Source organism: Panthera leo, chromosome D2, assembly GCF_018350215.1.
Source record: "Panthera leo isolate Ple1 chromosome D2, P.leo_Ple1_pat1.1, whole genome shotgun sequence".
Taxonomy (NCBI): Eukaryota; Metazoa; Chordata; class Mammalia; order Carnivora; family Felidae; genus Panthera; species Panthera leo.
This window is the reverse complement of record NC_056689.1, coordinates 80,768,483-80,788,978: the sequence shown is the minus strand read 5'-3', so window position 1 is coordinate 80,788,978 and position 20,496 is coordinate 80,768,483. Positions and strand designations below refer to the sequence as shown.

The 20,496-nt window shown below is 45.9% G+C and overlaps 2 protein-coding genes and 1 long non-coding RNA gene across 8 annotated transcripts in view; 2 read left to right on the top strand and 1 right to left on the bottom strand.

The window, feature by feature from the left end:
- LOC122202813 overlaps nt 1–8,272 on the top strand; it is a 37,505-nt gene extending 29,233 nt beyond the window's left edge. Inside the window, exon 4 of the long non-coding RNA XR_006194895.1 lies at nt 7,814–8,272. This is a non-coding gene — a long non-coding RNA (uncharacterized LOC122202813). The remainder of the gene's footprint in view (nt 1–7,813) is intronic.
- Nucleotides 1–17,190, bottom strand: part of FANK1 (fibronectin type III and ankyrin repeat domains 1) — a 103,432-nt gene extending 86,242 nt beyond the window's left edge. For all 3 annotated transcript variants that reach the window (XM_042909357.1, XM_042909358.1, XM_042909359.1), the window contains exon 1: nt 17,117–17,190. In XM_042909357.1, the coding sequence (XP_042765291.1) occupies nt 17,117–17,129 (13 nt within the window). In that variant the 5' untranslated portion in view covers nt 17,130–17,190. The remainder of the gene's footprint in view (nt 1–17,116) is intronic.
- Nucleotides 17,191–17,423: 233 nt separating this feature from the next.
- The window catches only part of DHX32 (DEAH-box helicase 32 (putative)), a 52,863-nt gene continuing 49,790 nt past the window's right edge, over nt 17,424–20,496 (top strand). For all 4 annotated transcript variants that reach the window (XM_042909356.1, XM_042909353.1, XM_042909355.1 and 1 more), the window contains exon 1: nt 17,424–17,602. The gene's annotated coding sequence lies outside the window, so the exon portion shown is untranslated. The remainder of the gene's footprint in view (nt 17,603–20,496) is intronic.

Below are 20,496 nucleotides of genomic sequence, written 5' to 3'. Positions count from 1 at the left end.
TTTGATACATTGAAAGCTGATTTTTAATTGGATATAAACCCATACAAGCCTTAACCAAAAAGCCTCACCTAATATCAAAGCCTTAATCTGCTGATAGACTGGAGTTCTGGCAAGCAGTGTGCAAAACCATTGCTAGAAGCTTTGCACCACTGCTCCCTGGCGTACCTGCTTCCCAGGGCTCGCTCTGGGCCAACAGCAACCACAGTGGCCGAGCCCAACTCAGACACATTTGCTATTTAGGACGATGGTCTTCACAGTGTTTGTTGACCCTGTACATAAGTCACATAGAAAACCCGAAGTATTTATATGGCCTTCTGCCCAAAAACAATCATTCCATAGTATCTGCATTTATTACTAGGACTACTCCAGGAGACAGAAAAAAAGATGACAAAGTTTTACCCCAGAAAACATTTTCAGAAAAAACAACAAACAAAACCTTCCTGAAATTTTCTACTTAATAAATCTACCGAATAGGGAGGGCTGAAAAACAATTCATCCAGGTGTCTCATCAAAATGGCTATCAGGACACATTTCACTTTTTCCCAAAAGTCACATCTCACTTTTACCACTGAGCTAACGTACCACCGCGGTTCTGAGAGACTCAGAGGCCAGAGATTTCAAGGTTCAGGCTGCACTTGAATTTCAGAAAAATAAAAGGCAAAACGTACAGGCTAAATGTATGGCTTTCTTCTCCTGCATCCTGTACCGAGTCTGTTCAGTGTCTGAAATTACTTGTTATGTTCGCCAGCGCCCCTCGGCAAGGGGAAAAAAACACAGGGAGTTAAAAATTTTTTTCTTGAACAAAGTTTCAATGGTTCTGTGCTGATCAATTACAAAGTAGTAATCTTAGAGATTTTTAAATCATCTTTTCATTTAAGGATGAAGATGCTGAACATGATTTAGCTTAAATTTCTCCCATTAACTGGCAAAAGTTTTTTACACATATTTTCCTGATTTTCTATAAAAAAGGGGAATTTTTTTTTTCTTTAAAGCACAGTTCTGTGCAAGAGGCAGCAGTTACCGCCCGAGTCTATACGCTTCCCCTGCACTTTGAGACATGGTCTCAACGTCCTCTGTCTGTTGACCGGATCGGTTGAGAAATCTCAACTCTAGTCACCGTCGGGGCACCTGGGTGGCTTGGAGGGTTAGGCATCCAACTCTCGGTTTCGGCGCATGTCATGAGCGAGAGGATCTTGAGCAGGTTCCGCGCCCCGTGTGGAACCTGACCCGAGGCTCGAGCCCATGACCCTGGGATCGTGACTTCGGCTGAAATCGAGAGTCTGACGCTCAACCGACTCAGCCAGCCAAGCGCCCCCGCTGTAACCGTTTTATGTATACAGCTTAGCGGTGTTTTGGACCCTCACATTACTGAACAACTATCACTTCTACCCATCTCCACAACTTTCTTTTTTAATCTTAAGCTAAAATCCTATGCTTAGCCGCCAAACAGCACCCCCCTCCTTTTCCCTAGCTGCTGGCAAGCTCTACTCTACATTCTAGGTCTATGGATTTGACTGCTCTAGGGAAGAGGAGAACTAAATTTCCAGGCCCACGTTAGAGGCACTCCAGCCCCACGTGCCAGATCAGCAAACCCAACTTTTGTGTTCCAGTAACTGCTCCCACTTGACCAGAAATGCCAAATGCTGAGCCAGCTCTGGGCTCTACTTATTTCCGCCTAGAGCTTTCTAAATAAGGTCACATATGCACCCCAGCCAATCACGCCCTGCCCTGCATGGTTCCTCTAAAGCTCTATAAAACTCACTCTCGCCCAAAATGCCTCAGGAAGAGTATCCCACTGCTTGAGAGACACTGTAGTCCCCCCTCGGTGGCTTATTTGCTCTTAAACAAAGGACAAGCATTCCTAAATTATTTTTGTCCTTTGACAGTAGAATCAGCATTTATCCTTTTGTGACTGGCTTATTTCACTTGGCGTATGGTCTTCAAGGTCCATCCAGGCCATAGCCTGCTTGCCTTTTTAAGGCTGAAACGTATCCCGTTTTATGTATAAACCCTTTGCTTATCTGTTCATCTGATGATGGACACCGGAGTTGTTCATCTTTTGGCTGTTATAAATAATGAAGTGGCAAGCTTTTTTTTTTTTTAACTATAGATTCCTCCCCCCCCCCAAATATACACATTATACAATCAATATAGTTTGCCCCGGGTCCATAAAGGTTGTCCTCTAGACTACCTTCTCCACGAAATGCACACAGCTCCTACTTTCCATTGATAAAAATCTTATTTAAAAACCTCTCATTCCTTTTTCATACCCAGAGGAACAAAACAGTATAACTGTGAGGAAAGAAGCAAACAGCTAATCACAGTTATTACAAACTGTGTAGTTAATAGAGAGCAATCTAAAATTTGAAAATGCCGGTCACTTATAAATTATAGGGGAAAAAAAATCTGTGCTTCAGTGGGAAAAAATATGCAACGTTCACATCACGCCCTTTTGGGTTTTCCAGTCTTGTCTTGCACAGCCTGGTTCACGCTAAGTTGAACAGAACCAGTGGTAACAGAGGATGAAATGAATCTGTCCCCCAGAGGGGCAATTCTCCCCACACAGGGCAAAGCCGCTTTTGCATCATTGTCAAGTTTAATATTCCTGGATTGATTCCTGGTAGAACTCGATCTACCCGTCTTTCCCAAGGTTCTGCCAACCGCTTCCAGTCTCCCTGGCTCCTTCTCACCAAACCTCCCGCAGATGGGATACAAGTTCATTGCCAGAAATGCTCTCATTTCACCTCCATGCCTCACCCAACCCAGGAGCTCGCAAACCACACTTCTGAGGACAACCACCCTCCTCCCCTACCCTTGCACGGTCAATCGAATCTTCAGGAAGTAAAAGGAAGCCCACAGAGAAATAGGAGACCAGACCTCAGATCATAGACCTTCCACTTGAACAATAGATCCCAAATTAATTCCTGGAGGTAGGGGTGGGGGTAGGGGTGGGGGTGGGGGGATCTTAGCTATTACAGTGGCCTTTCAAAGCTCAAGGTTATCTGAATATTTAATTCCCTTCAATGTATTTAATTTTTCTCAGCATTTTTCTCCCTGAGGAAAAATGATGAAAATATGGTAAAGAAACACTGCCTTGGGTCAATGTTTCTTTATCCATAGCACTAGAAGTTTTCTCTCATCTTGGACGTTTTCAATCCTGCCCACACTTCCATTTACTTATTCAATCCTTAAGGCCCTAACGAAGTGTCTACGCTGCGAAAATGCTGGTGACACAGTGAACAGGCAGGTGTGATTCCTGTACTCCTGGGGCTTTTACCACCTAGCTGAGGCAGGGAGTGGGGTGTGGAAATTGCCACATAATAGATTACAGAGTTGTTTTTTTGTTTTTGTTTTTTTTTTTTAAGGCATAAAAACAGGCACAGTGGAGCTTTGGAAAACGAAAAAGCAATGGAAGTTTAGATTGTTACATCACAGAAGAATGAGGGCTGTTATACATTGTGTTGGGGGAAAAAAAATACTGTCCATAGGAAATTGATTTCCTAAGGGAGAAGAGTAGTGTCCCACACTGTAGTGGAGAGGTAGGGAGTTTAGAAATACTAGTTCTAATGCTAATTTAAATGTCCTTGGGATGACCACATGTCTGTACATTAGTTCATTTTTTTTCCTTTTTATTAATATAATTGATGGTCAAACTGGCTTACATACAACACCCAGGGCTTATCCCGAGATTAGTTCATCTTTATCTAAAATCAACTCAAGCTGAAGAGATGCCATTTGGAAGCAGTGGTGTGGCCAGCACGATCACCGGGAGAAAGCTCTAGCAGAAACAGCTGGGACAAACAGACCTGACTCTCACGCTAACAGCCTCAGTGCTCCTGCGTCATCACATTCTCCTGCATAACCACGTTCCCATCATGTGTACCTCAGGTTCCAGTCGTGGGTCATCAAGTCACGACCCCACGATGATCAACAAATCGGCACATGAAGCACCAGGCCCTCGGACAGCATGCGTCACAAATGCGCCCTCCTGTTGGTGGACCGCGAAACGACTCACGGTTAGGTCTCATGTGGAATAAGAGACCATCAGAAAGTGGGCACACGCAATCAGAAAAGGATGGAGAAGCACCAGTCTGTCTTCAGAGTCTTCGTGGGGTATTAACTGCCACCGATTCAGAATGACAAGAGGACAGAAGTCATGGGTTTCTCTTAAAAGGCTTCATCCTGGGGGCGCCTGGGTGGCTCAGTCGGTTAAGCCTCCGACTTCAGCTCAGGTCACGATCTCACAGTATGTGAGTTCGAGCCCCGCGTCGGGTTCTGGGCTGATGGCTAGAGCCTGCTTCCGATTCTGTGTCTCCCTCTCTCTCTGCCCCTCCCCGGTTCATGCTCTGTCTCTGTCTCAAAAACAAATAAACGTTAAAAAAAAAAATTAAAAAAAAAAAAAAAGGCTTCATCCTGTTGTACCCCTGTCCGTAACCAAAGAAGTTTCATAATTAGGCTCATTGCCAATAGATTTGTTTTGTCTTTCCAGGACTTACTATACTTAGGTTGTGGGGCACCTGGGTGGCCCAGTCGGTTAAGCGTCTGGCTTCGGCTCAGGTCAGGACCTCACAGTCCAGGAGTTCGAGCCCCGCGTCCGGCTCGGTGCTGACAGCTCAGAGCCTGGAACCCGCCTCGGATTCTATCTCCCTCTCTCTCTGCCCCTCCCCCACTCTCACGCTGTCCCTCTCGCTCTCTCAAAAATAAACATTAAAAAAAATACTTAAGCTCTGTGGTCTCTTGCAAGTTTTGAAAATTCTGAATGTGCACACTGATGCTCATTGAGGCTAAGCGCTATGTAGTTAAGTTTTAGCTAACAGCTTACGTGATGACCCAGGAGATTTCTCGGGTCAGAACTTTTGCCAAACAACGTTTTTAATTAAATTTCAAACCAACCGGGTTACATTATAAACAAAAGAAACGAATTTAAAACAACGAAAAGTCTCCACCGTCTTTTAGGAAAAGGGACAGCTTTTTCGTTCTGTGAAGTTTTAAGATCTCAAAAACAGGAAAGGCGCTGGCAGTGTAAATAGATAGGGAGAAACCTAAGGAACCATTCCCAAGCTAAGAGAAGGAAGGAGGTGGAAGTTTCTAGAGGTTTCATCCTTTACCGGAAAAGCAGAAGGTTACAGTCTGCGGCGAGGCTGTTCATCCTTAAATAGGGCACAAACAAGTTTTAGCTGTTGTGCAAATAATCAGTAAGATGGGCTACCTCCAGGAGCGGGGATCGTGTTGCTGTTAAAGGGGAAAGGTCTGCGGTAGCTGTCTGGGGCACAGAGGCAGGGGGAGGCCACCCGTGGGTGATCCCACCTTCCATCCATCAGTCAAACAGCAACAAAAAGGGGGGGCAGGGGACACAATGAGGGCAGGCAACCATTCCTTAACTCTGCACTCAGCAACGGTTACCATGAAGGATGTTTTTGTCCAAAACAGAGGAAATGTTTTTAGACGTGGTATTTGTTGGATAGAAAGATGGGTAAAATGAATTCTATATAACGTTTCTTGCCCACTATTGCAGAATGGATACCTTTGGATATACATCCTTTTATCATTCTATGAAGAGAGCCCGCTCTATGTAAGGTAATAGGAGGGACACAGGCAAACAGCATGGAATAAAATAGAAACAAGGACTTAGTCCTACCTCTGACAGAGATTCTAAATACGGTGTGCGGATGAGGAGTACGTAGTAATAATTAGCTCGTTCAAAGAAATTAGCGTTTTTCAATTGCCGAACGGTAAAAATCCAAAAGTTTATGCACTCATTGGAGAGGCTGTGGAAGACGTTCTCACAAAAATTACCGTTGGAAGTGGGACTGAACCAAACTAACACTGCCTTTGGGCAATCCTACATCTAGGCGTTTCTCTTGCAAGTATGCTTGCACAAAATGCAAAATGTGCAACGTACGAGATAATTCAATGCAACTCTGTTTATAATCGTAATAGTAGCTGTGCATTTCCTGCGGCTGCTGTAACCGTCTCCCATAAACATAGCTGCTTAAAACAACACAAGTTCATTACCTTACAGTTCTGGAGGCCAGAAGTCCACAATGGGTCTCGCCCAGCTAAAATCAAAGGCTTGTTCTTTCCGGAGGTTCTAGGGGAGAGTACATTTCCGAGCCTTTTCCAGCTTCTGGGGGATACCCACATGCTCTGGTTCCAACCTTCTATCACCCGAAGCACCGCTCACACCTTCATCCTGACTCTAAAGCTCCTGCCTCCCTTTTAAATAAGGACTCTTGTGATTGGTTACATGGGGGCCACCTGGATAATACAGGCTAATCTCCCCCTTTCACCACCCTTAACTTAATCACAGCTGCAGAGCCCATTTGGCCATGAAAGGGGACACATTCACAGGTTCAGGGGATTAAGCTGTTGACATGTTTTGACTCACCCTATCACAGTAGCAAAAGACTAAAGACAAACTGCCTATCAGTGGTGGACTGGTTAAATAAATTATGGCAAATTTATACAATGGAATATTATATAGTTGTTTAAAGTATGAGAAACCATGGTAATAAAAGGAAAGCAAAATATAACATTAGGTGAAAAAAAAGGAAAGTACAGAACAGAGAGGAATGTAGTATAGATGATACGCTCGTATATATGATTATATATATGTGATATATGATATATATATATATATATATATATATCTATATATATATATATCTATATATATATATATATCTATATATATATATATAAATAATGGTCTCACAGTGTTTGAGGGTCTGAAGTCTGGGATGCCTCAGCTGGGTGGGTCTGGCTCAGTCTCTTCAGAGATTATGGTGAAGTTGACAGCTGGGGCTGCTGTCCTCTCCCGGCTTGGCTGAGACTGGAGAATCTGCCCACCAGCTCACTCGCTGAGCTCTTGGCAGGAGTCAGTCCTCTCTGATCCTTGGCCCCGTCCGTTCCTTGCCATGTAGGTCTCTCCATAGAATGCTTGAGTGTGTTCATGACATGGCAATTGGTAGGTGATAGAAGAAGAAGAAGAAGAAGGAGAAGGAGAAGGAGAAGGAGAAGGAGAAGGAGAAGGAGAAGAAGAAGAGAAGAAGAAGAAAGGGACAGAGAGAGAGAGAGGCAGGGAGGGAGAAAGAGATTGAAGACCAGCCCAAGACAGAAGCCCCAGCCTTTTATAATCTAATCTTGGAAGTGACACACCACTTCTGCCATATGTCATTGGTCACACAGACCGACTCTGGCACAGTGAGGCAGGGTACAGGTGAGAACACCAGGAGGCAGGAAGGCTCACAGGGAGCCATCTTGGAGGCAGGCTACCACAGGTCCTGCGGGGCAGTGCAGGATAGGGCTCTGGTGAGTCAACATGAGGGAGGGAATAGAAATGTGAATGACTACAGTGAATGTGGAAGGCAAAGAGGAAACAGACGTAATGAGAATCGTAAGTACATACTGGGAAGCAGTGAAAATAAAAACATGGAGAGTGGGGTCTGTGCCAATTACCAACCCCCTGAGTCACTATTCTTGCCATGCTCACATCTGGGTTCTAGTCCTAAGCTGAAAAATATTCTCTCCCATCACACTGGAAAATTCTTTCATACATGTTAGCGTCTCTCTTTTGCTAGGAGGTGCCTTAGGGAGGAGGGGCATGTCCTTCATTTTCATACTACCTGCCACCCTCTACCTGTAAGAAGAGCCAAGCTGTGGCTTAAGCAATACAAATTGACCGGCTCCTGTAGCATCAGTCCTGGCAGCCTTGAGAAACGAGTCTTTGTCTTCTTAACAGATTCCCCAACTCCTAAGTACATTTCATTCCAGAACATTCTGGAGTGTTCCAGAGAACACTCTTCTGTTTCAGTGGCAGCAGTGACATTGTATCAGGATACAGAACTGACATCGTGGACCTCCTGATAAGACGCAACGAAAGAGACAGAGCATCGTCTGTGTAACGTTACATTCCCGGTACAAATATTTGACTCAAAACACCATGAGGCGACAATCGGACAAATCCAGCATGGAACCTTCTATAAGGTAACCGGCCCGGCCACTTCAAAAATATCAGTGTCGTGAAAGAAACAAAAAAATACGGAGACTGCTCTAAAGAAGACTGAAGGACTAAGACAATTAAATGCCAAGTGTAATCCTGAAAAGGGTCCCAATCATTTAAAAAGAAAAGACCCAACAACAACCATAAAGCACATTATTAAGACAACTGGGAAAATACGAATAGGGACAGAACATTAGATAATATTGTATCAATGTTAAATTTGGGGGTGTATTATTGTGGTATTGTGGTTACAGAAGAAAATGTCCTGGTTCTTGGGAAAAACATGCTAAAGTGTTGAGGACTGAAGTATTATGGTGTGTGCATCTTTCAAATGGTTCAAAAAGTGTGCATGTGTGTGTGTGTGTGTGTGTGTGTGTATCTGGGAAGGAAGAGAAAGAGAAAAATCAACTCTGGCATAATGTAAACAGTCAAATCCATGTGAAGAGTATGGAAGTGTTCATTGTATGACTTTGAACTGTTCTACGGCTCTGAACATTTTCAAAAAAAATAAATAATACACATACACATACACACACAGAACAGAATGCATAAGCATAAGTTAGGACAAGGTGCATATTCATGTAGCTATAGTGCCCAAGGAGACTACGTCCAATCTGAAAAGCCCACCTCATAATTCACAGAGGGGACAAGCTAACCCTGAAATATCCTATCATTACAACTATCTGAGCCACTGAAATCAGGACGTAGATCTTTTCATTTCTTTTTAAATTTTGTTTAAAGTTTATTTATTTTTGAGAGAGAGGCAGAGTGGGAATTGGGGAGGGGCAGAGAGAGACGGAGACACAGAATCTGAAGCAGGCTCCAGGCTCCAAGCTGTCAGCACAGGGCCCGACGTGCGGCTCGAACCCACAGACCATGAGATCATGACCTGAGCCGAAGTCGGACACCCAACTCACTGAGTCCCCAGGCGCCCCATCTTTTAAGTTGATTTATTTTGAGAGACAGAGAGACAGAGAGGGGCATTCGAGCAGGGGAGGGGCAGAGAGAGAGGGAGAGAGAGAGAGAACCCCAAGCAGGCTCTGCACTGTTAACTCATAGTGAAGTTGGCCGTACATCCCCCTACATTGGACCTTTGGCATTTGCTGAATCATCACTGGGTCGTGGATGACAAACACAAAGCACTATCATAGAGCTTTGAACGGGCGCACTGAGCTGGGAGACAAAAACACTGGGTTGAATTCCCTCCAAACAACCAAGGCTTAAGGGGTGGTTTCTCCCTAGAGAAAAGGGAGCACAGACATTGAGCCCCCTGAGACCCACTTGACGAACTTGCCGACCACAGAAGAGCAGAAGTCTGGGCGGTGTCGGGTGCCGGGAGCCAAAATGAACCAGAAGGCCTGCTGAAAGGCAAGGGCACTAGTAAAGACCCCGAGTTTTCAGCTCAGATCCCTGAAATGGCTACATCCTAAGAATAAATGCAAACTGAAAATAGACCACCCTCAGCTAAATTAACTGATGACGAAAGTAAATGAAATCCTCTATGGATAACGACTACCAAAACCTCTACGATTTTCACAAAGAATGTTGAGTGTTCAATAAAAAAAAAAAAAAAAAAAAAAAAAAAAAAAAAAAATCCAGGAATGCCAAGATACGTGACCAAACAACTGAAAAACAGAAAAGAGAGACGAACCTGTAAGTGATTCAGATGTTGGAATGATCCGGCATGAACTTTAAAGGAACAGGCAATATTAGGAGACTCAAGCTTTGAACTAATAGCTGTCTCTTGATTTGGGTTACAAGTGTGGTTATCAGCTGGTTACAGGTGTGTTTACTTTGGGATAATTCATCAACCTGTATATTTAACACCGGGCACTTTCTTGCGCACATGTCATGCTTTAATACAACTTCACAAAAAATAAAAACGTGGGGACTTTGGTTAAATCTGGGCTTGGAGGGAAATTCACAGTCTTCAGTGCACATATTTGAAAAAGTAGGCTGAAAAACAATAAGGTTAGTATCTATCTCAAAAAATATTTTTAATGTTTATTTTTGAGAGAGAGAGAGAGAGAGAGAGAGAGAGAGGGAGGAGTAGAGAGAGGGAGACAGAGGATCTGAAGCAGGCTCTACACTGAGCAGGGCTTGAACTCAGAAACCATGAGATCATGACCTGAACTGAAGCCAGACACTTAACTGACTGACCCACCCAGGCACCCGTCAAAGGCTTTTTAAAAAGGAACAGAAAACTTGGGGCACCTGGGTGGCTCAGTCAGTTAAGCGTCCAACTTCGGCTCAGGTCATGATCTCACAGTTCGTGAGTCCGAGCCCCGTGTCGGGCTCTGTGCTGACAGCTTGGAGCCTGCAGCCTGCCTCAGATTCTGTGTCTCATTCTCTCTCTGCCTGTCCCCCACTTGTGCTCTGTCTCTGTCTCTCAAAAATGAATAAATGTAAAATAAATAAATACATGTTTATTTATATTTGAGAGAGAGCGAGAGAGCACACTCAAGTTAGTGAGCAGGAGAGGGGCAGAGAGACAGAGACAGGATCTGAAGCAGGCTCCAGGCTCTGAGCTGTCAGCACAGAACCTGACTCGGGACTCAAATTCATGAACCATGAGATCATGACCTGAGCCGAAGTTGGACACTTAACCAACGAGCCACCCAGCACCACTCTTCCAGGAATTTTAAAATTTCAGGTCTTATGTTTGATCTCTCGATCCATTTCAAGTTAACTTCTAATGGGAGAGTTGAACAGATATATATATCGGTTACAACATGTTAGAATAATAAAAGTATCAATAAAATCCAGACCCAGAACCCAAGAGGGAGAAAGTCACTCTGATTTAGGTTGGGAGATGGGAAATAGGCAAAGTTTCCAAGAGACAGTGAAGTCCAAGACTTGTTTTCCGTTTTTAAAATTTTCTTTTTAATGTTTATTTTTTTGGGGGGGGAGGGGTAGAGAGAGGGGGCCAGAGGATCCAAAGCAGGCTCTGTGCTAAGAAACAGCCCAATGCGGGGGTGGGGATGGGGGTGGGGGTGGGGGTGGGGGTGGGGGTGGGGGTGGGGGGCTCAACCTCACAAACCATGAGATCATGACCTGAGCTGGAAGTTGGATGCCTAACCAACTGAGCCACCCAGGCCCCTGCAAGACTTGTTTGGTTTTTTTTTTTATAAACACTGTTTTGTTTTTTAATTTTAAGCATTTATTTTTGAGAGAGAGAGAGAGACTGAGCGTGAGTGGGGGAGGGGCAGAGAGAGAGGGAGACACAGAATCCGAAACCTGCTCGGGGCTCTGAGCTGTCAGCACAGAGCCCAACGTGGGGCTCGAACTCCCGAACCCGTGAGAGGATGACCTGAGCTAAGTCCCCCGCTCAACCGACTGAGCCACCCAGGGGCCCCAAGACTTGTTTTCAACCAATAGACAGGTGGGTGGGCAGTGAGTGCATTCCAGACTGAGACTGGGAGGCAGGAGAGGAGAAGGAGAGACCGTGTTCCTAAGACACAAGACCAGAGAAGGGTCCCTGACAACCTGAAAGGGGACAGGGCCCAGCTACAAGAACTGGCACCTGGGGTCTAGGAGAAAGGAATGCCTCCTCCCTTCCTTCAACCTCCCAGGAGAGAAATGCCCCCCCAACCCCCCAGTGCAGCTGGAGGCTCCCAACCATAAGCATCTACGCCCCTGGCTTGTCACCAGCCCTGCGAGCACAAAAATGCAAGAACAGGGTTGTGAGTTGTTTACTCGGTGAGGAGTTCGCACCACCTTCGGTCCTCCATGAGTCATTCAGGCCATTCCGGGTTGACGCTGGTGTGCACAAACCCCTCCTGGAGCCCGGTTGGCTCGCCCAGCTCCTGGGTGCGACCGGGCGGGTCCTCCGGAGAGGAGGCGCGTCCAAACAGCGCTCCCTTTTCCCATCCAGTGGAGGTAAAATCCAAGTTAGCAGGAATAGACTTGGCCGAGGAATAATGCTGAGGTGAACCCGAGCTCCTGGTGGGACCCAGCGGCAACCATCAAGTCGATCTGCCCCCTTTCCGGGGCTGGCTGAGCATCCGGAGGTCAGGATTGCCATGATTTTAGCCTTTTGATGGGGATTTGAAACTACAGCTATTTAAAAGATGTTGCTTTGAAATTGTTTTTTCCTAAGTTTTGAACTTGATTTATATAAGCATTTCTTTCTTTTTTTTAAATTTTTTTTAACATTTATTTCTTTTGGAGAGACAGAGCATGAGAGGGGGAGGGGCAGAGAGAGAGGGATATGTGCATTTCTTAATGATAATATTTAAATTATAACCTAATTGATAGAATTAATATTCTTTAGGGGTCAAGACTACTTGAGAAAAAAAAAAAACCCTGCTAAACAGATTTTTTAAAAAAACGATCCTGGGCTTATGTAATTACCGTTAAATTCGTACCAGTCTCTTAGGTAATTAACACACCAGTATCTCATGGCAGTGAGCAGATTTCGCTGGGTGGATGATCTGGGGAGCCTTTGGTCTCAAAAATAAGATGGCTTGCCCATTTCCTTAATTTTATTGGATAAAATGAGATTCTCGAAACGTCTCCTTGAGGCTGGTGAAAAGGAAGGCCGTGTGTGTAACCAAGCTAACATTTACAAGCGCCTGAGTTGAATGATCTTGATCTGAAACAATCTCCACTTCAGATTCCTCTGGAGCACAGCCCTTTCTGTGGCAGAGCAAAATGACTTTTGGTTTTAACTACACCTCGTTCTCAAGGAAATAAAGTTAGATAAGGCATTCAGCTGTTAACAGCCGTGCCAGCCATTCAATAAATGCTTCTTCGGGGCTTACTTCCCGTCAGGCACTAGGGCCAGAATGGCAGGCAGGGCCCTTTTCCACAATCCTACAATCTGGTGGGGAAAACAGATTTTTTTTTTTTTTAAATTAACACAAGAATTACAATTGCGATCAGGAAGAGAAAAACCACAAAGGTAGGAATAACATGAGGAAGGGGGCACTACCTAGTTTAGGGTTTAAAGGAGGGATTCAATGAGGGGACGGCTATAGAGCGTCTGGCTGGCTCAGTCAGTAAAGCCTGTGACTCTTGAGCTCAGGATTTTGAGTTCGAGCCCTGCGTTGGGTATAAAGATTACTTAAAAAGAAATCTTAAAAAAAAAAAGAAGAAGAAAAGGAGGAGATGGCTAAGCTTAGACCAGAGGATGTTGAGTCAGACCTGTCGGAACACCCTCAGAACAGGAGGGGAAAAAAGTGTGTGCAAAGACTCACCGCCCTGAAAGGAGCTTGTTATGTTTAAGGGAGTAAAACACCCATACGCTTGAAGCATCATTATCTATCATACACCTGGTGAGTTTGAAGCAGCAACCAGATCATTACAACAACTCTAGAGGGCTTTTGGCAGAAGAGTGGCACGAGGTAATATGTTATTTTGAAGAGGTCACTCTGGCTTCCGGGTAGAGCACAGACGGGGCAGAGGAGAGGAACTGCAGATATCAGGGAAGCCTCCGTTCATGGCTTTAGCAAGATGGTGGCTTGGAATCCCGGTGATTCCAACAGGGAGGGGAAGGTGCACGTTCGGGTGTATTTTAAAGGTGCGATAAACAGGCACGCTGGTGGGTGGGGTGGCGAGAGGGGTAGTGAGTGGAACGGAGGAGTAAAGGATGACTCTTGCATTTCCAGCTGGAATGACTGGGAAGATGGTGTAATCCTATCAAAGATGTTAGACCAGTGGAAAAACAGGTCTGGAGAAGGCTTCAGTCCTTTCAGTGAATGCCTCATAGGGTGATTTGGTGGGGTTAGGAAAGATCATGAAAGCCAGGGTAAAGACCCCAAAGCTACCTTTTGGTATTGTCACTCACTAGGAAATTAGGAAAGAGACAGTACTGTTGAACTTCAATATTTTCTAAAAACAAATCCAGAAAAAAATTTGACGTATATTTCCCATGTTATTTCATGTGTGGGTTATCTTTCCAACAGTGTAGTTTAGGAAGAAAATAATTAAAGACAAAAATGTGTAAGCCAAGAGCCAAAACCACTCTGAACAGCCCAAGGTTGTGAACTTAATTTGCCATTACCCTGGGGAGTCATTTCTCGGCTCATTGATTTATTATTATTCTGTATAATAGTGGTAGCCCCTGTCCTCCTCTGCCCATGGCCAGAGTATGAACCAGTTGTGAGGTCTGAAGAGTTTATGTTTATTGGATTTTAATGATTCAGTTAATAAAGTTCATTCTGAAGAGTAATAGAAACCTAAGTGTGTGGAAACAGAATGGATAAGACTGACTCTCGCAGTTCCTTGGGGTGTCCTTGGGTATATGTCTGATCCTTAAAGCAATTAAGAAGGATCCTTCCTTTCAATCAATTTACTGATGGTACATTCAACTGTAGCTGTAAAATGTTCTTTGAAACCCATCACTAACAAAAGGTGTCATGTAAACACAAGGCTTACAATTTCTTAGATAATGACAACATATTGTTAATATCATACTGACAATAGTTTAATTGTAGTTATAATTACAGTACTTGTTAATAGTGTATCTTCAGTGCTCTCCAATATCTTTGAGAGGATGAAATATTGTGAGTTTCAGGTAAAATCTGAATTTTGAAAGTTAGGTACGAATTTTGAAGTTAAAAGGAACCTTAAAAATCATTTAATGGTGGGGTGCCTGGGTGGCTTAATCAGTGAAGTGTCCAACTCTTGATTTCGGCTTAGGTCATGATCTCACAGGTTCGTGGGTTCGAGCCCCTCATCAGGCTCTGCACTGTCAGGAATTCTCTCTCTCCCTCTGTCTCTGCCCCTCCTCCACTTGTGTTCTGTCTCTCTGCCCCTTCCTCTCTCCCTCTCTCTCTCAAAATAAATAAACTTAAAAAACAAAATTCATTTAATGGTGTCCTTTAAATATTAACTAACAGCAAATGATTTAGTAAATATTTATCCAAAATGGTGCTCATTAGACTGTGAAAGAATTTCCTGGGACACCTGGCTGGCTCAGTCAGTGGAACATGTGACTCTTGATTTTGGGGTTATAAGTCAGAGCCCCAACTTGGGTGTAGAGATTACTTAAAAATAAAATCTTGGGGCACCTGGGTGGCTCAGTCAGTTGAGCATCTGACTTCAGCTCAGGTCATGATCGCGCGGTTCCTGAGTTCAAGCCGTGCGTCGGGCTCTGTGCTGACAGCTCAGAGCCTGGAGCCTGCTTCAGATTCTGCATCCCCCTCTCTCTCTGCCCCACCCCTGCTTGTGCTCTGTCTCTCTCTGTCTTTCAAAAACGAATAAATATTAAAAAAATTAAAAAAGAAAAGAAAATCTTAAAAGAAAAAAAATTTCCTAAGGTAAATGGTGATTGTTTGGATTATAACATTAAATTGATAAAAGCATTAAACTGATAAAAGCATTTAAGAATATGTGGAAAGGAATAAACGTACAGTTCCCCAGGCACGGATTAGTTAACAAAAATTTTCCACCCACCTCAAAACCCAATGCGATGGGATATAAGTGTATAATTCATACACAAAATACATTTCCCACATAGTTTTATAAAGCCTTCATGATCTGGCTCCTGTCGGCTTTTCCAGACTTCTTTTTTCTACGCCACTGTAACGCCCGAGTCTTCCTAGCTACAGCTTTACTCATCTTCCTACTCTTGAGTTTCAAACCCACACCGCCCTTCAAGTCTCAGGGCCTATATATCAGGGGTTCCCTCTGCGTCCACCCTTTTTCCTTACTCTTCACTGGGTCGTTCTGCAGGCCTCCTATCACTTCCTCCCAGAAGCTTTCTGTCCATCTCCTCTCCCCCAGTCTCAGACCTCAGAGAGGCGAGGTTTGTTCCCCGGGTCTCTCCCGGGTTTTCCAGGGATGACCCAACCACTGCCCTGTTCATCGTCCCACTCCTGATCTCCAGAGCCGTGTCTGGAACATAATAGATACTATGAACGAGTGAGTGGATAAAGACAGTGAGCACTGAATTAATTGAAATGTAAACTTCACACATTTAAACAATAACATATATCTGAAGGAATAGAGGGGCTGTTTCTAAGAGATAGATTTCATTTCATCTCTTCCCTAAACAGAGAACATACACAGCCCAGCATCAGTTTGACCGCAAACATTTTAGCACTGTTGCACATTCAGCATCTTTCAACAAGTTACGTTAAAGACGTAGCATCCAGTGAGATACATGCAAATGGCAGAAATAGTGTATAAATTCAGCTCAAGCAACTGTAACTCACAACTTGTAAGCTTTGCCCCAGCAAAATGAGTGAAAAGAAAGGAAACCAACCTTTAAAACCTTCTTGCTGGAAACTAATGACTTTTTTAAATGCCAGCCTTTCTCCCAGAGAATGGATTTGGTCTGATTACTTCCATTTCTCAAATTGTCCAAGAAAAGACGACTTGGTTTTGAGAGTCAAACGGGATGTATCCTTCTATAAAGGTAAGGCCTTCCAAGTGTCCGTAGAAAACACTGTTCTTGTTTTAAGAGCAAAAGGAGCAACAAGGCATTAGCTTGGAAAAGGAGGACAGAGCACAACGGCCCTAGAGAGGTTTGGGGGCTGGGGAGCCCAGATAAGTTGGAGCGCGTATTAGATCTCGCCACTCCAGACTGCCCACCTTTTGCCAAACAATGTGGGAAACGGGAAAAGGATTCTTGTTTTGTTTTGTTTTGGACTGTCCTACCTCGTAGGACCCCTAGCAATGAATCGAATAAGCTTGGACAAAAGCCCCATTTTTTTCTCCTTTAAATCAGCGACGATGGAGGGGGCGGGGGAGGACGGGGTCTCCGTCGTAAACGCCAGACCCAGCCTCGCTGCCTGCTCAGTCGCTGACGTTTTAGAAGCAGGACGGCTCTTTACAGCGAAACAGACTAAACTAAAATGACAACAATGAGCGTGGTCCTGAGAGTGCACGGATTTGCTCGGTTGCAATTTCGGGAAAGCACGCCGCGGGGGCGCTGCCTCCCCCGGGCCACACTCCCCAGCTCCGCGTCCCTCCGGCTCCCAGCGCCCTCCCTCGGCGCTCCTGACCCCGCGGGCCTCCCGCCGCAGCTTTAGCCCCTCTGCTCCCTCCGGGAGAGAAAAGCGCGACGGGGGAGAACCGTTGTTTCCGTGTCAAAAGCCGGCGGACCGCGCCCGGGGCGCCCACCCTCGTCCCCGAGAGGCCCCGGCCCGCCCCGCCGGGCCCCCTTACTCTGGGGCTCCATGGACAGCCGCTCCCGGGCCCCCAAGGGCCGAGCCCCCGGCGCCGCCCCTTCTAACGCCTCTCCGCCGCGGCCGGCGTCGCTCGGGTTGCCTTGACAACCCGGAGGGCGGGGAGGAGGGGCCAGAAGGACGGCGAGAGGGAGGGACCAAAACCGCCCAGAAACGCGGGCGAGCGCGAGGGCCCGCGCGTCGCCGGGGGCACCGAGCGAGGGCGACGACCCGGTCGTCGGCTGGAGACTCTGCCCCTGAGGCCCGGTCGGCCGGTCGCGCCCCCCCCCACCCCCCCCCAGTAGCCCTCGCGCCCTCGGCGGGGTCTGTGCCCGGGCCTTCGGGGCGGGGGCCTCCGGCCCCCAGTCTCCTTCCCGAGGTGTCCGTCGGTCCGTCGGTCCGTGCGTCCGGCGAGCTCGGCCTGCCCGGCTGGGAAGGGCGGCCGGGCCCGGGCCTCCCTCCCCGGACTCGGGAGCCGCCGCTGCAGGTAAAGGCCGGCCGGGCGGCGGGAGGGGCGGGTGGGCGGCCGCGGCGCACCTGTTGCGGCCGCCGGGGCTCCGCGCGCCCCCCGCCGCCCCGGGACCCCCCCTGCCCGCCCGTTGGCCCCGGACGACCCCGCCCCCACTCCCGGAACCGCCCGGGTGGGGGCCGCGTCCCCGCCGCTGCCTCCCGCAGCCCGCGTGTCAGCGGCAGGAGCGAACCCTGGCACCCCAGTCCTCCTAACAGGGGCTCCTGCGGCAGCCGGGGCGTCGGCCGGGCCCGGGGAGGGTGGTCCCCCGGGGCCGCATTTATGGGAAGCGTAAAGCCAATGAGAGCCTTTTCTGTGGTCGGCGGTGGGCCAAATGTGTCCCTGGAATCATGAAACCCAGGAGAATTCCGGTGCCCCACATTGCACTGTCATCCCAAGTATCACATTTCAGGCAGTGGGCCTGGGGTTGGATCTTTCCGGTTGGATCGTGTGTGTGTGTGTGTGTGTGTGTGTGTGTGTGTGTGTGTGTGTGTGTTTTGTTTATTTCAGTCCTCCCCGTTTTCGGTTGAGCTGCGGAGTCCACATATTTTGTACCAAAACTTTAGAGGGCTGTTAAACAAACGTAACATTACCCCACACAATAGTATCCTAATAAGTGGGTTTTGAAGTCCTGGTGCCCGTTGTGCTGTTAAGGAAGCTCTGAGGATCACAGGAGGTTGTGTCTGGTAGGTTGTAAAAATGCAAACAACCAGGAGAGAGAGTCAAAGATTAAGAAAAACGAGCAGCCTTAAAGAGGGAAGAAAAATGGAGGAGAGGCAGGAAAAAGATTGAGAAGGCAAGTGCGGGCGGGTGGAAACTGCATGATTGATTTCGTGCTGGTATCTGCCGATTATGGCTCCTCTGCCAGTTCCTACCGCTGCTCTAGACAGCACCGGAGGGAAATGAAGAGAGCCCTTTTTGGGTCGTGTAAGCCATTACTCATTCTTTGCCACTAGAGAGATTTCCACTCCGTAGATGACAAGGACGCCAAGGTAAATTGCTTTCCTCTTAGAAAGAGAATCGTTCAGAGGTTAATTGAACCTGAGAAGCATATATTCTATGATGGGAATGGACGTTTATTATGTTCCACCAAACTAGGCTGTTCCTCTCTCGGACTATATTGGGCCTTTTTCAGATTAATTGTCAAAGCAAGAAGGTTTATGCGTGGGTATTGACAAGCAGTGTGATCTCTACAGAACCCATAACTCATGAACTAAAATATTGAAGTAATAAATTCAGATTGGAAAGTAAACACTTCATGGCACCTTAATTACCTGTTCCCTGAAACTTAGAGACAGGGGATGCATTTTCAGACGAACGGCATCTAAGGTCAACAGCGCTTCTGGAGTACCCGTGTTTGCAAACGCTAGTTTTCAAACCATTAGCAACGTTGTGAATTGGTCTTTTCATCCAAGAAACCAACATAGCGGTGTCCATTAGTAATATCATAATCAAAGTGACAAGAGAGTCATAAAAACCTGGTCTTTATGAACACGTAAAAGAGGTAGGGTTGTCTTTTCTCAAGCAGGAAAGGATTCGGTATTTGCATTTAAAAAGAACGAAGAAACAATATTGTAGATCTCCACGCTGAAGTAACAAGGACTCAAGAGTTTGGTGGTTGCGTGCAGATTTTAAGGTTGGAAAAATGGAAATGTGTGTTGGGAAAGTACTTTATGCTTAGCGGTATGGAAAAATGATTTTATCAGTGGCTACAAACTTGACCTTGAGGAAGTCTTGCATTGAAATATTTCAGGTAATAGGTGGCAACTGTGAAAAGCCACATTTGATTTTAGGGGATAGTGTGTTTAGGGAAGAAATAACTGCTTGAGGGGGTGGAAGTGGGGGAGGGAAAGGTATAAACACATCTAAAGACAACATTCATTTCTCTTTCTCCCTCCAGCACCTGGTACGGTGGTGTCCTTGTGTTTGTCCAACGAGTGAAAAGAGCGTTTTAGAGAAATTGCTTTAGATAAAGGGATATGTTTCATTATCCTGAGGTCAGAAAGTTGCTAAGGGGATAGGGGTTGAGATGAACGGTAAAGGTATTGGTTGCCCCTTTTGGGGATTTCTGGCCACATGTTTTCTATTTCTTTCATTGGCCTGCTCAGGATGTAATTGGTGGCCAGGCGAAACACAATAAAGTCCTGATTTTTAATGAAATTGCCAAGCTCATCAAATTAGATAGAATAGTTACATTATGTACTTTGCTGATGGCTTAACTAAACATAGCAAACCAAAGCACTGTCACCAGGGAATAAGGTGGCAGTGAAGGGACAGACATAGCCTCTCTTTTTCTTCAATCTCTTAGCTGCAGCAATTCAAAGTAAACATAATTGTCATAGGAAGTTAACGTTATTTAACGCAAATAGGATGATTTTTTTTTAAAAGAAAGAAAAGCAAATTACTGCTGTTTCCCAGCCTTAGTATCATAAGTCAGAGGAAGTTTTCATTTTTGTTACTGGATTTTTGTTTGTTTTTTGTTTTGCCGGAGTGAGGGTACTTTTTTCTCTTTCTCCACTTTTTTTTTTTTTTGGTCTTAGTTGTTTTAACGTCTATTTATTTTTGGGAGAGAGAGAGACACACACACAGACTGCGAGCTGGGGAGGGGCAGAGGGAGAGGGAGACACAGAATGCGAAGCAGGCTCCGAGCTGTCAGCACGCAGTCTGACACAGGGCCCAACCCACGAATCGTCTTTAGATGTGTTTATACCTTTCCCTCCCCCACTTTCACCCCCTCAGCCAGTTATTTCTCCCCTAAGCACACTATCCCCTAAAATCAACACATAATCGAGATTATGACCTGAGCCCAAGTTGGATGCTCAACCGACTGAGCTGCCCAGGCGCCCCCATCTCCACTCGTTTCTGAAACTTAA